Source organism: Spathaspora passalidarum (assembly GCF_000223485.1).
Source record: "Spathaspora passalidarum NRRL Y-27907 unplaced genomic scaffold SPAPAscaffold_2, whole genome shotgun sequence".
Taxonomy (NCBI): Eukaryota; Fungi; Ascomycota; class Pichiomycetes; order Serinales; family Debaryomycetaceae; genus Spathaspora; species Spathaspora passalidarum.
In genome coordinates this window covers 1,464,730-1,478,328 of record NW_006767426.1, presented here as the reverse complement: position 1 = coordinate 1,478,328, position 13,599 = coordinate 1,464,730, and the positions used below count along the sequence as shown (strand labels likewise).

Below are 13,599 nucleotides of genomic sequence, written 5' to 3'. Positions count from 1 at the left end.
TTCCAAGAATCCTTTCATAGTATTTCTTGGAAATTACAGACTATAAGAATAGAAGTCCGTATGAGGTTTCCAGTGATAAATACCAGGAAATACGTCCCAAGAGCATCATCCATAGTTTGACTAAATTTCCGAATTTGCGCACTTTTAGAAATTCTTAGAAAAATATAAAAGCCGTGATTGCCACCACATCTTTGCACCCCCTTAATCGCTTATCTTTTTATTCGCCACCACCATTAACTTACAAAGTACTTAATTATGTGCGGTAAAGACAAGGACTGTGACCGTTCATGCGATTGTCACAATAAAAACAAGCACCCCTGGAATCCTAGTTGGAATGCTCCCTGGACTGAGGAAGAACATGACCGGTTCCATCGCCATGTTGATAACGTTAAGGATAACTTGAAATCATTGACTAATACCATGTTGGATGTATCTTCTGATCTTGGTAAGGATCTCAATGAGCGTGCCAGAAGATGGTCATTGAAATGGCTTAACAACGACGACGATGATGAGAAGTTTAATTCGTTTTTTGGGGATAAGAAGTTTGATAAGATTCAGTATGAAGACAATGGTAAGTTTGAGTTCCCTTCGTTTTACCAAGCTAGAGATGTGATTCAGGATGTCACTCAACATCCTATTTTTGGTGAAATTTGGAATGCAATCCCTGGGTTTGGCAGTTTTAGAGATGGAAGAACTCCATTTGGATATTATGCTTACAAGGGACCTAGTATGAGACAGTATCACAATTGCTTGGAGAAGAACGGAAAGTCGATTTGGGATGACAAGGGGTACTGGAGATGTTTGTTTCCTAATGGCGAGATTCCTGTAGATATGTTGAATTACAAGAAGAAGTATTTGTATGGAGAGATTTTGACCAAGGAAGATTTTTATGATGCCATGAAGGAATTGTCGGTTAATGAAAAGGAGCCTACTATTGACTTGAGAGAAAAAGGAACTTTCTTTAACAAGTTTGACGATTATTTGAACTGGAAGCATGTCAAGTATTCCTTAAAACAGGTTGAACAACAGAGGAGAATTGCCGAGCAGCAGAAGCTTTTAGAGGAAAGGAAGAAGCAGGCTGAACTTGCTCCTAAAGGACAGACTGTCGACAAGCGTGTAGTATCCACTAGTGTCAAATCGCACATGTATAGTGATTCCGAAACCAATGAAACCAAGATGATTGAAGAAAAGGTTGAGTGTTTTAATGATGGGACATGTACCACCACCAAGGTGACCAAGCTGAGACCATTTGATTCGAACGAGTGGGTGACTGTTGAAGAAACCCACGAAGATAAGGACAAGAATGGATGGTTCTGGAAGTAGTTGTTAGTCTGTTTATAACATTTCTGTATATAATTTTTAAATAATTTATGTGACTATATGTTTTTTCGTGTTCAGGAGAAAATTGTTTACCTTTGATTAGCCACCGTCACTATCACCAACATTTTATCCATAACACTGGCAACTATGAACTCATTAAACAAGATCATCTTTCTATCGGCATTCTTGGCATCAGGGTTCTTGCTCATTTTATTATCATGTGCGTTATATAACAATTATAAACCATTATGGGTGATACTAATATTCTTGATTGCTCCATTGCCAAACATCATGGCTCTGTCAATCGAAAGTTCCAGAGATACCTTTTTAACTTTCAATGATAATGAAAACAGTGTCACGCCCTTGCAAGAATTCTGCAAATCAAGCACTGGGTTCTTGATTGTAAGTGGTGTTGCCCTTCCCTTGATGTTTTACCACTGTAAATTGATTGAAGTGGGGGCGTTGATTATGAGTATTATTGGTGGGTTGATTGTTTATATTGACATTGTTGTGTTTATATGGTTCTTTAGTCACGAAGAAGAAGAGAATGACGAGTTTAACTTTTAGAGTATAGAGCTACAAAGCACGTGTATATTAATTAAGTACCACTAGTAACAAAATCAAAATCACCGTCAAGATACAAATCGTAACCAAGCTGCCGTTCTCACGGGCTTTTGTAGTGAAGTTGTGTAATCTGGCGCTGGCACGGGTCATTCTGTCTTGGGCCGTGTCTACTCCTGCTTCCAAGTCGTTGAGTAATATGATATGATCATCAAGTTCTTGGTTTATGGTTAATCCCATAGAGTGTTGATTCTTGATGGATGAATGTAGCACGTCCAAATCCTGGTCTTGTCTCATGAGGGTTTGCTGGTGTTGAGCAAACAATTGCCGATTGTCCACGTCGTCTAAACTAGCGTTATCACTTTCTTGGTCAGAGTACGGTCTGAACGGACGTGTTCCCATGAGTTCGGCAGCATCTTCCTGGAAGGTTTCCTGTTCGTCTCTGAATCGTACTGTTTTAGTGGTGGTGGGCGTGCTTACCACTGTTGGTTCAAATTTATATTCTCGTACATCTATAGTGGTATCGTCGGACAACTTGTCATACAAATCACAATATTGAACTACATACAGAGAGAACTCGGCATGTAACCCCTCAGCCTTGTTGCCCACGCTGCGTAAGTCGTCCTGCAAGTACTTGAAATACTTTACGATCCGCTGCAATAAGCTTATCAATTCAAATGTATCGTTTGAGCTCGGGGTGAGCTTCATTTGAAAGATGCTTTCTCGTTCTTCAATCGTTGATTCTAGTTCCTGGATGCATATCCCGACTTTTCCAAGTGTTGTTCTTATTTCTTTTATCTTTGTGGACATGCTGTGGTGTATTTGCCGTTGATCGGATAAGATCCTTAAATGATTTGCACCACCAAAAAAGAAAAAGAAAGAAAGTTGGAGCGGAGTGGCCAGCCCACACACGGTGGATTTTTCTGGTGGATTCATTTACAACCCAACACCGAATCTCGATCACCCTCCTCCACTAAAGCAACATGTTCTCCAAGATCAAGACATTCTCGGAGGATATGGCCAAGAGCCTCAATGAGCTATCGCCAGCACAATCCACCCAATCGAATGATCTCGCCCAATTACAGAAGGGATCAAAGGTATTACATAAGGTGACACCTGATGAAAGTGACCTTGTCCAACCACAAGATGAACCGGAGCCAACGCCGGAACCAATTACGAAAACAGAAACTACAGAATCTGACAAAACAGCTACGCCGGAACCAAAACAAGATGGCTCAGTTGAACCACCAAAAGCAAACACCCCGGAATCACCCCTCCCCGCTGCCATCCAAGCCAAACTTCGAAAGTTTGCCAAATATGAAGAAAAATATCCAATTTTATTAAATGCATACAAGACAGAAAAGGAAAAGTCAAGATTGATTGAAATATTCGAAAAGGTCCTCAAGGAAAACACGCCCGTGTCTAGCATTTCTGACGCCAGCGCCCTCGTGGAATACCTTAATGGACTAAACGAAAAAACCAAGCTCTTGAACCAGGAGATTAGAAAGTTGACGAAGGAAAATTCAGTCTTGACGTTCAAAGTGGCCAAGTTTGAAGAGAGCAACGCCGAAATAGTTAAAAAAGAAAAAGAAACCACTGCCAAGATTGACAACTTGCTGAAACAAGTAACGCTACTCAAAGAAACCAATGATAAGCAGGACCAATCTATTCAAACCTTGCAAAAAGATAATGAAAAGTTGAATGAAGAAGTAAAGACCAAGTCAAGCGAAGTGGAAAATCTTCTGGCAGTAATCAAAGAGAAACAAGGGACCTTGGAAGTTGCCTTGGAAGAAGTTGAAGAGTTGAAAAAGGAGCACGAGCAGAAAGATAAAGAAATTGAGGAATTAAAAAATAACAAGCCAGTTGAGGAGCTGAGCAAGGAAACAGTTTCAGATGAAGAAGTTCACGAATTAAAAAATAAGATCCAAGCCCTAGAAGAAGAAATCGAGGAATTGAAGAAACAAACTAGACCCGAGGAAGAAGAAACAAAAACAAAATCCGATGAAGAGGTTGGAGATTTAAAAACCAAGATACAAGTACAAGAAGAAGAGATTGAGCAATTGAAGAAACAATTCAAGGAAGTCGAAGACAAGAAGGTTTCATCGCACGAAGAACTTCAAGAACTAAAGACAAAGATTGAAACTCAACAAGATGAAATTGAGCAATTGAAGCAGCATGAGAAAACGATCGAACCAAACACCGATCAAGTTGACCAATTAAACAAAAAGATTAACGTACAACAGAAAATAATCGACCAATTGAAAAAGAATCAAACACAAGTACAACCTGCAGAGGTGCCAAAGAAATCAGACGCAACCCAACAAGAGTCAATCCAGACAGTCAAGGAAATCAAAGAAGATGCATCAGAAAGTCTCAAGGAGATCTCCCAATTACAAACCCAAGTAGACCAACTCACAAACGAAAACACAGAATTAGTTGAGAAACTCCGATCAATAAAAGATTCAATGCAGGATAAAAACGACGAAATCAATGATTTGCGAGATCTGTTGAAGGATTTAGGAAACGATTTCGTCGCATCAAAAGATGAAATTAAATCACTCAAGTCCAAACTTGAAACGGAAGATCTCACACCAACCATCAAATCCTTGGAAGAACAACTCAAGAATAAATCGTCCGAATTAGAACAAGTTAGTTCTAAGTTAAGCCAACTTGAAGCTGAAATTCAAGAGAAGGAGATCATGCATAGGAAATCAGAACGGGATCTCAAGAAAGAAATCGCATCCGCCAAAAAACAACTCGATGAATCAGAAACCAAACTTTCTCAATCAAAGCAAGAAATTCAAGTACTCACTACTGAAAAGCAAGCATTGGAAAAGCGAATTGAGGAATTGGCCAAGTTTAAGAGCAATGACACTTCCCTTAAACTTGAAATTTCGTCTTTGCAAACATCAATCTCTCACAAGGATAAGGAATTACGCGATCATGAACACAAAGTCGAGAGTTTGATTAAGGAGAATATGGAATTAAAGGATTCCATGAGTAAATTACAGATTAGCTCTAGCGAATTCCAAACCAATAACATGGAATTGCTCAAAGAAAAGAGTGAACTATTAACCAAGCAAGAAGTCTTGATTGATCAAAGTAAGTCGTTGAATCTGGAATTAAACAAGTTACAACGGGAGAAACAACAGATTTCTACAGAATTAGATAAGACAAAAACAAAATATGACCATTTAGTCAGGGACAAGACTGACTCGTCAAACACTATCTTGCTGTATAAAAAACAACACGAGGAGTTAGTGATGAAGACTAAAGAGTACGTGCTTAGAATTGAAGCATTGGAAGATGAGGTATCCGAAGCCAGAAGCTTGTTGCAGGAAAGAAACAGGGAGACTTCAAGCATTAGACGATTATTAGTGGATGCTGAAGAATCACTCCGTGCTAAAGAAATGGAATCACGTAATGAAATGAACAGATTGAATGATGAAAGGCTGGAATTGGAACGTCTTCACAATATTTCTATCAATCGGAAACAACGGGAGATTGATGAGCTTAATCTGTTGATTAAGGATTACGAGTCGAGAGTAAAGTCCTATGAACACAGAATTGAAGATATTAAGCGTACATCGTCGGAAAATACACCTAATCCCGTTGATCCAGGCATGTCGCAAGAGCTTTCACAGACAGTGGACGCCTTGAGAAATGCTCTTCAAACAAGTACCAAGAAAGTAAAAGAGTTGGAAAATATGAATAACATATTGAAGAAGCTCAATGATGAGAATAATATGAAGTTCGAGAGATTGTCCAAGAACTATAAACTCTTGACCCAGCAATATAGAAGCATGAAGGAGTTCAACAAGAGACTGTCTGAACCGGAGATTGTAGCTGTAAAGCCGACCGAATCTAAAGACGATACCAATGTTGCCTACTTGAAGAATGTGTTACTCGGTTTCTTTGAACATAAAGAGCAAAGAGAGCAGTTGTTGCCTGTTGTCAAGACTTTGTTTAATTTTACCCCAGAAGATGAACAAAAATTTTTGTTTGCCTTGAAGTAACTGCGAGCAGAGCAGAGCAGAGCAGAGCCGAGAGTTTTTAGCAAAAAGTAGACTATATAGAAACAGTATAGAATGCAAGATCCATTTGATCAAAAGAAACAAGCGATACTAGACGAGATCAGCACCAATAGCAGCGACAATCTCGATGCATCACCCAAGGGAACCATTGACGAGAAATGCATCCCTATAATCAACCTCATCAACAAAGACCCCAACATGGTCACCACGTCTTCGTGTTCTGGACGAGTAAGTGTTTTCCTCGAAGGCAAGCACCAGGAGGGACAAAACAAGATTATCGCCAAGGGTAATGAAGGACGGTGGTTGTTTGTGACTCACAACCCTGAAGATCTTCCCAAGTGGTACGATGGTGTTGATTTTAAGTACTTGTGCGACCAGTTCCCTGGTGGGGAGAGCAGAAGTATATTATTTAAGTTTGAACCATTGATTCTTCATGTGAAATGCAGGGACTTGAATCAAGCCAGCAAGTTGTACACTGTTGCCATGAATTGTGGATTTAGAGAAAGTGGTATTGGAAGTAATTATAATGTTGCTATTCGAATCAGTATCAAGTTGGATATACCTATTGGGTATGGGAATGACCTGGAAGAGCTTGTTAGCTTTGTGTCTAAGGAGTACTTGGAGTATGCTACTAAGTTGTCTTATGAAAGATTTACTGAGAATTTCAAAAAGATGAATCAATTGTATGATGCCATTGACAAGATGATGTCATCTGGTGATCAGCAAAAGGTCAAGGACAAGGAAACCAAGGAAGAAAGAAGAGAGAGGAAAATACGAGAGGGCCTTCAAAGACAACAGGAGTTGAAGCAGAAACAGCAACAACAACAACAACAAGAAGAAGAAGAACGCACTGAATAGAAGTTTATAAGTAGTTGTAGTTAGTCATAGATCGTGTGTTTGCACCCTGAAAATTCTCACCCTTGATTGAAAATTTTTTTTTTCAGTGATTCATACCCTTCACTCTTAACTCCTTACTTCATAGACTTATACAATTGCAATGTCTAGCGAACAATTAGAAAACTTGAAGATCAGCGAAGCACAAACTGGTGCTCCTGAAACTGCTGTTCCAGCTGCTGCCCCAGCTGCTGCCCCAGTTCTCGGTCCAGATGGTCAACCATTATCTGCAAAGGCCTTGAAGAAGTTACAAAAGGAAAAGGAAAAGGCCGAAAAGAAGGCTGCCAGAGAAGCCCAATTAGCTGCCGAAAGAGCCGCCAAGGAAGCTGAAGCCGCCAATGATCCAGCTAGAGTCAACTACGGAAAATTGCCATTGATCAACTCTTCTACCAAGACCAACACTACCAGAATCCAGTTCAAGGATTTGTCCGCTGCCAACGATGGTGAACATGTCGTCTTTAGAGCCAGAATCCACAAGACTAGACAACAAGGTGCCACTATGGTTTTCTTGACTTTGAGACAACAAACTGACTTGATCCAAGCTTTGGTCAGAACTAACAAAGAAACTGACGACAAGGCCATTTCCAAGAGAATGGTCAAATGGGCTGGTTCTATCAACTTGGAATCCATTGTCTTGATTGAAGGTAAAGTCAGCAAAGTTGACGAGTTGATCAAGTCAGCCACTGTTCAAGATGTTGAAATTCAAATTGAAAAGATTTACACCATCCAAGAAACCCCAGAACAATTGCCATTGTTGCTTGAAGACGCTTCCAGATCTGATGCTGAAGCTGAAGCCAAGGGATTACCAATTGTCAATTTGGATACCAGATTAGATGCCAGAGTCATTGATTTGAGAACACCAACCAACCAAGCCATTTTCAAGATTCAATCTGGTGTCTGTCAATTATTTAGAGAATTCTTGTCCAAGAAGCAATTCACAGAAATCCACACTCCAAAGATCATTGCCGCTGCCTCTGAAGGTGGTTCCAATGTTTTCGAGATCAACTACTTTAAAGGCTCTGCTTTCCTTGCCCAATCTCCTCAATTGTACAAGCAGCAATTGATTGCTGGTGATTTCGAACGTGTTTTTGAAATTGCTCCTGTCTTCAGAGCCGAAAACTCAAACACCCACCGTCACATGACTGAATTCACTGGTTTAGATTTGGAAATGGCGTTTGAAGAACATTACGACGAAGTCTTGGCCGTCTTGGAAGAATTGTTTGTTTTCATCTTTACTGAATTAAAGACCAGATTCGGTAAGGAAATTGCCACCGTCAGAAACCAATTCCCTGTCGAAGAATTCAAGATCCCAGCCGATGGTAAGATGGTTAAACTTCACTTCAAGGAAGGTATCCAAATGTTGAGAGATGCCGGTAAGGAAGTTGACGATTTCGAAGATTTATCCACCGAAAACGAAAAGTTGTTGGGTAAGTTGGTTCGTGACAAGTATGACACCGATTTCTACATCTTGGACAAGTTCCCATTGGCTGTTCGTCCATTCTACACCATGCCTGATGCAGAAGACCCAAGATACTCCAACTCCTACGATTTCTTCATGAGAGGGGAAGAAATCTTGTCTGGTGCCCAACGTATTCACGATCCTGAATTGTTAAAGACCAGAATCCAAGCCCATGACGTTGATCCAAATGTTCCTGGATTGAGAGAATATGTTGATGCCTTTACCTACGGGTGTCCTCCACATGCCGGTGGTGGTATTGGGTTAGAAAGAGTTGTTATGTTCTTCTTGGACTTGAAGAATATCCGTAGAGCTTCCTTATTCCCAAGAGATCCAAAGAGATTGACCCCATAGTTGAGTCTTTTTTGTATAGAGATTAAATTGATATAAGTAAATTAGTAGTGCGGAAATGTCGTGATTTCAGTGTTTATAAAATTCCACAATTTCTGGTGCGACTTTAACACTTTGTTGTAGTAGTCATCACCGCCATCAATGGAACCAACAGCCAAGGATAACACAAATGCAACCATCCTCCTCATGGGGCTCCGTCGAGGTGGGAAATCTTCTATCTGCAAAGTCGTTTTCCACAACATGCAGCCTTTAGATACGCTCTACTTGGAAAGCACGTCGAAGCCCACCACCGAGCAATTCTCATCACTTATCGACTTATCGGTGATGGAACTCCCGGGACAATTAAACTACTTTGAGCCAAATTACGACAGTGAGCGGTTGTTTAGTAGTATCGGTGCGTTGGTGTACGTGATCGACTCGCAGGATGAGTACCTTAACGCCTTGACTAACTTGTCGATGATTATTGAGTTTGCATACAAGGTGAACCCCAAAATCAATATCGAAGTGTTGATCCACAAGATCGATGGATTAAGTGAAGATTACCGAATAGATGCTCAGAGGGACATCATGCAGCGGACTGGGGATGAATTGTTGGATTTGGGGTTGGAAGGTGTCCAAGTGTCATTCTACTTGACGTCAATTTTCGACCATTCGATATACGAAGCGTTTTCCCGGATAGTCCAGAAGTTGATTCCCGAGTTGCCTTCACTTGAGAACATGCTTGACAATTTGGTCCAGCATTCAAGCATAGACAAGGTTTTCTTGTTTGATGTCAATTCCAAGATTTACGTTGCTACAGACTCGTCACCGGTTGATATCCAAACCTATGAGGTATGTGCTGAATTCATTGATATAACTATAGACTTGGATGACTTGTATGTTGAGAATGAAAGAACGAAGGGAGCCGTCGCCAGTGGAAGAGACAAGGAGCTTAAATCAATCAGTCACTTGTCCAACGGGTCCATACTATATTTAAAACAAATGATTAGAGGATTGGCTTTAGTTGCATTGATACGAAATGATGATGTTAGAAAGGGAAGCACCGACACCAATCAAGACAAATCATTAGCGATTATTGACTACAACGTTAATTTATTCAAGCAATCTTTAATTAAAATCTGGAAGAATTCAAGATTAGAACAGCCAACGCCAAACGGAGGAGTAGCCGACCAACTCGCATGAGCAGTAAATACATATATATACTTACACGTATATACATGTACACACATGTATACACACATATATACACACTTTTAATTCAACCAAATCGCCCGACGTGACAAAACTAAAAATGTGTAGTTTCACTTCAAAGAAGTATTAGTGTAAATCAAAAATTAAAAGATCCACACTTTCCAGTCCAAACCAGCGATTCCCGAAAGAATCACCTGATAAGAACCATAAGCGGAAAGTTGGCAAGATGGTATCATGACGCGGTGCAATGTCTCTGATACCCCACGATCACAAGACTACTTGATCTCTTGTGATATCTCTAGGTAAGTATGAAGAGGAAAAGAAAGAAACAAGAAATTGAAAATTTCTTTGTCACTGTGCTGGTGAATTTATAGTGCGCAAACATTTTTTTTGTGTCTATTTCCGGGTAACTATACAAGTTCAAGTTTACCTAAATACAATTTTGTCTGTCCGACATTTCTGATGTAAATTTGGCTGCTAAATTCTTGAGCAACGATTGCACCAATGCCCGTGAATGCCCCTTGACGCAAGTTCATTCCTCCACTAGTGACAAATCCAATAACATTGACGTCACAAGCGTCTTTGTCGGAGTATACTCTTGCATTGTTGGATATTGTGCCTTCTCCAATAAGTGTGACTCTTACTTGTCTAACTGGCAATTTAGATCTTACTATTGCAGGAATAGATTCGATAGTAGAGCTATTATCATGAAATTGCTTATGGTTAGGATTGGTCTCATCATATAATTCGATAACAGGTTCAGAATCAACAATCTCCTCCTTTAAGCTCCTCACGACTTGGATTAAATCATGGGTAGACGTGATGTTCCGTTCTAACCCTTCAAAGGAAGCATAGTTGGTCTTCAGCTCGAGCTTTTCCGGCAAGTTCTTTAATTTTTGTATATACGTGATATTCCTCAAGGAATGCCAATCACATTTGTAGGCATCAAAAACATCTGACACTTTGCTTTCAGCTGCAGCCAATGTAACTTGACTTTTCGGCAACTTACTCGCTTTGAACAAGTTAGCTTGGCCATTGATGTCATTATATATCCATCCGTCTTCCAACCATGGAAAGTCCTGTGGGAATGAACCAACCCCATTCTCGAAATTGAGTTGGTATATTTGTTGGATCCCCCCTGGTTTAACATCTCGGATCTTGGCGAGTGTGAGCCAGAACGGGAGAATCCAATGCCAGGGGAGTATAATCATCCATTTTTGGCGTGCTAGCTTGGACACAAGTGCAGGGATATGGCTTTTTGAGATATCCTTTGGTTGTGAGGTTAAGTTTGCGTGGAATTTTCCAATGTCTTTGTTTGTGAGTTGGTCCTTGTATGAGTTGTTTCTTGATTCTGATTGACATATTTGGTTGACTATGGATGGGTCAACTAACTGCGTTGATTGGAGGGAGATAATCACGTCATAGATGTTGGTTGTGTCAGACTTGTACATCTTGAAACTTTTGAAGATTCGTGGGTCTTGACTGTCAAATGTAAATGTTGTTCCAATAGGTATAAGATCAGTATCCTGCACACTTGTCAACTGTTTCCAGATTTCTATAGTCTTGGAATCATGCAAATGTAGCATCTTACTTAACGAAGATAATGCAGCTGGACCAGTCAACTCAATACTTCCCAAGGCAAATCGGCAATCTTGAATGGTGCAATTGACATTTTCTTTAAAGTGTTTAAAGAGTTTTTTATATACTGATGGAAACACCCTTATGATTATTTGTCCGTTTGCAAGACTGGAGTAGACGTATCCCTGATATATTTGTTGGGAATTCATGTATATCCATCCATAATATGACTTTTCTCCATTGACAACTTTGGTTGATTTTGTTCTAATGAGATCGTGTAAAACATTCTTGTACAGCTGTTTATCAGGTATATTGATAATCATTGTTCCGTAGTAGCTCGTATCAAATGCAATTGCCTTGGTCTTGCCTTGTCTGCTCATCAGCTTGAAACACTTTTGAGTAGGGGTATGGGGAATTTGATATCCGTGATTCTTGATCATTTTAAATCGCTTCGCGTGCCATATATGAGTAGGCAACCATACAAAGTCCCTCTGTCTTTTAAAATACTTGATGTTACCTGAAGGCGCATTGGTCAACTTGTTAATCCCAACCACATCTCTTGAACCAACAGCATTGTTAACTTGTGGAAGTTTCTTATTCTCTACTAACTCCTTCAATTGCTTACTTAATAGCTTGTACTGTTGACGAATATTAACCAGTTTAAACTCAGGAATCTGCTTCATGGACTTCAACCGCCCTGCCACTCGCAACAATCGTTTCGCAGATTGGATCTTGTACAATTGTCTGCCCTTGGGCATCCGCTTCACGGGCCCTGTAGCGCTCATTTCACGCACGGCCCGGACTCGAAGTCGTTTAGGTATTCTCTTGACATTATGTGAAGCGGCCCTTCGACGCAATGATCTGGGCAAGCTCTGAAAGATCCGGGTACTCAATGCATTCTTGGAGTTTAATTGGGATAATTCAAATGATTTGATTTCGAATTGGCGTGAGGCGAGGAAAGTGGGCACCGATAGTTTCTCCTTGGAGTCAAGAGATGGATCAGTTGATTGAGCCCGGATGTTACGACTGTTGTATAGTCTGGCCTTCTTTCTGTTTATGTTTGGGTTGGACATACTGTTGACTATTGTTAGTTTCTATAGCTCATCTGATAATTTCTCGGTGCAAAAAAAAAACGCGGTTATGCTTTTTACTACAATGAAGAGTATACAACTTTTGTATTAATATATATATATATATATGCTACTTTTGTATATATAACAGGGTAGGAATTGGTTTTCCTAGGATAAATTAGTATAATGTTACTTTAGCTGTTGATTAGTTGTCAAAATTTGCTAAGACTTCTTAACTTTTAACTCTATGTGATGTAAATGTGACCTGTGAGAAATAAGGCCCAAGCCTAGGCCTATCCGGGTCGCAAACTGGTCTCTATTATGCTTCCCGTAATACAGTTAACTTAGTAATATGACACCCCGTATATTGTTGGCAAATGGGTATGATCCTTTTGCCATTCGGCCAATATCGCCATCATCTGATCCTCCAAGATAACATCGGATTCATCTTCATAATCCTTCTCTTCCTGCTTCTTTCTCTTGAAATCATGAATCATGTTAACAAGCTTCAAGATCCCTCTTCCACCAATAATGGCATTCTCGTTATCATCCTTAATATCTACATTAATCACATGCACAATCTTCTTAACGTCATTGGCATCATCATCATCATTGGCATACATTCTATACATCAAATCGTCCAACACACTATCAAAACACCTTTCTTCACATGTAATCACCAAATCAAATTTGCCCGCATATGAATTAGAATGCCACTTTTCCGGGGCGGTTTTCACCTGACGGTTCCGGTCCAACATGTGGATCAATCCGGTCAGCTCATACATCTTGCGGCATTTCTGTGACATCAAGTCGTCGTATATTACTTGGTACGGTGTGCCGAAATCATATACATTGGGTTTGTCTATTGAAGGTCCAGGTAATCGCACTGCGGAACCAGTTCCAAACGATTTAACGTCAAAGCCTGCATCTTGTAGTTGTTTGTGGGCTTCCATGGATCTGTTATTGTTGGATGCACATACTGTACATATCTTTAGGCTGTCCTCTAGCATTATTATTGTTGTTGTTGCCTATGTTAGAAGTTACTGTGGTTAACATTTTTCTCTTGAACTCTCCAAATCTTTTTACTTGCAGTGTACTTGGTAGCGCCGGTAATACTACGAGCTATTGCCTTTAAACACCAGGC

At 40.1% G+C, this 13,599-nt stretch overlaps 9 protein-coding genes across 9 annotated transcripts; 6 read left to right on the top strand and 3 right to left on the bottom strand. All coding sequences in view use genetic code 12, as the record gives it.

Moving 5' to 3' along the window:
• Positions 1-193: 193 nt before the first annotated feature.
• Positions 194-1,398, top strand: SPAPADRAFT_59761 (uncharacterized protein; the record flags this gene model as incomplete). The annotated part of the gene is made up of 1 exon (XM_007373872.1): positions 194-1,398. One exon carries the CDS (start codon positions 256-258, stop codon positions 1,321-1,323), a length of 1,068 nt encoding a protein of 355 aa, XP_007373934.1.
• A 56-nt stretch (positions 1,399-1,454) lies between these two features.
• Positions 1,455-2,743, bottom strand: SYN8 (syntaxin; the record flags this gene model as incomplete). Its single annotated transcript, XM_007373870.1, has 1 exon — positions 1,455-2,743. One exon carries the CDS (start codon positions 2,689-2,691, stop codon positions 1,915-1,917), a length of 777 nt encoding a protein of 258 aa, XP_007373932.1.
• Positions 1,468-1,887, top strand: SPAPADRAFT_135453 (uncharacterized protein; the record flags this gene model as incomplete). The annotated part of the gene is made up of 1 exon (XM_007373871.1): positions 1,468-1,887. The coding sequence occupies one exon, from the start codon at positions 1,468-1,470 to the stop codon at positions 1,885-1,887; it is 420 nt and encodes a 139-aa protein (XP_007373933.1).
• Positions 2,744-2,770: 27 nt separating the features above from the next.
• SYS3 (Sys3p) lies at positions 2,771-6,841 on the top strand (the record flags this gene model as incomplete). Its single annotated transcript, XM_007373868.1, has 3 exons — positions 2,771-3,659; positions 3,750-3,962; positions 4,263-6,841. 3 exons carry the CDS (start codon positions 2,865-2,867, stop codon positions 5,895-5,897), a joined length of 2,643 nt encoding a protein of 880 aa, XP_007373930.1.
• On the top strand, positions 5,970-6,773 carry SPAPADRAFT_134561 (tRNA methyltransferase; the record flags this gene model as incomplete). Its single annotated transcript, XM_007373869.1, has 1 exon — positions 5,970-6,773. One exon carries the CDS (start codon positions 5,970-5,972, stop codon positions 6,771-6,773), a length of 804 nt encoding a protein of 267 aa, XP_007373931.1.
• Positions 6,842-6,888: 47 nt separating the features above from the next.
• On the top strand, positions 6,889-8,722 carry DPS1-1 (aspartate--tRNA ligase; the record flags this gene model as incomplete). The annotated part of the gene is made up of 1 exon (XM_007373867.1): positions 6,889-8,722. One exon carries the CDS (start codon positions 7,309-7,311, stop codon positions 8,617-8,619), a length of 1,311 nt encoding a protein of 436 aa, XP_007373929.1.
• Positions 8,723-8,744: 22 nt separating this feature from the next.
• On the top strand, positions 8,745-10,117 carry SPAPADRAFT_59753 (uncharacterized protein; the record flags this gene model as incomplete). The annotated part of the gene is made up of 1 exon (XM_007373866.1): positions 8,745-10,117. The coding sequence occupies one exon, from the start codon at positions 8,758-8,760 to the stop codon at positions 9,796-9,798; it is 1,041 nt and encodes a 346-aa protein (XP_007373928.1).
• Positions 10,118-10,199: 82 nt separating this feature from the next.
• On the bottom strand, positions 10,200-12,458 carry SPAPADRAFT_70471 (ribonuclease P/MRP protein subunit; the record flags this gene model as incomplete). The annotated part of the gene is made up of 1 exon (XM_007373865.1): positions 10,200-12,458. The coding sequence occupies one exon, from the start codon at positions 12,456-12,458 to the stop codon at positions 10,218-10,220; it is 2,241 nt and encodes a 746-aa protein (XP_007373927.1).
• A 164-nt stretch (positions 12,459-12,622) lies between these two features.
• On the bottom strand, positions 12,623-13,487 carry SSU72 (RNA polymerase II subunit A C-terminal domain phosphatase; the record flags this gene model as incomplete). The annotated part of the gene is made up of 1 exon (XM_007373864.1): positions 12,623-13,487. The coding sequence occupies one exon, from the start codon at positions 13,463-13,465 to the stop codon at positions 12,800-12,802; it is 666 nt and encodes a 221-aa protein (XP_007373926.1).
• Between the last annotated feature and the right edge of the window lie 112 nt (positions 13,488-13,599).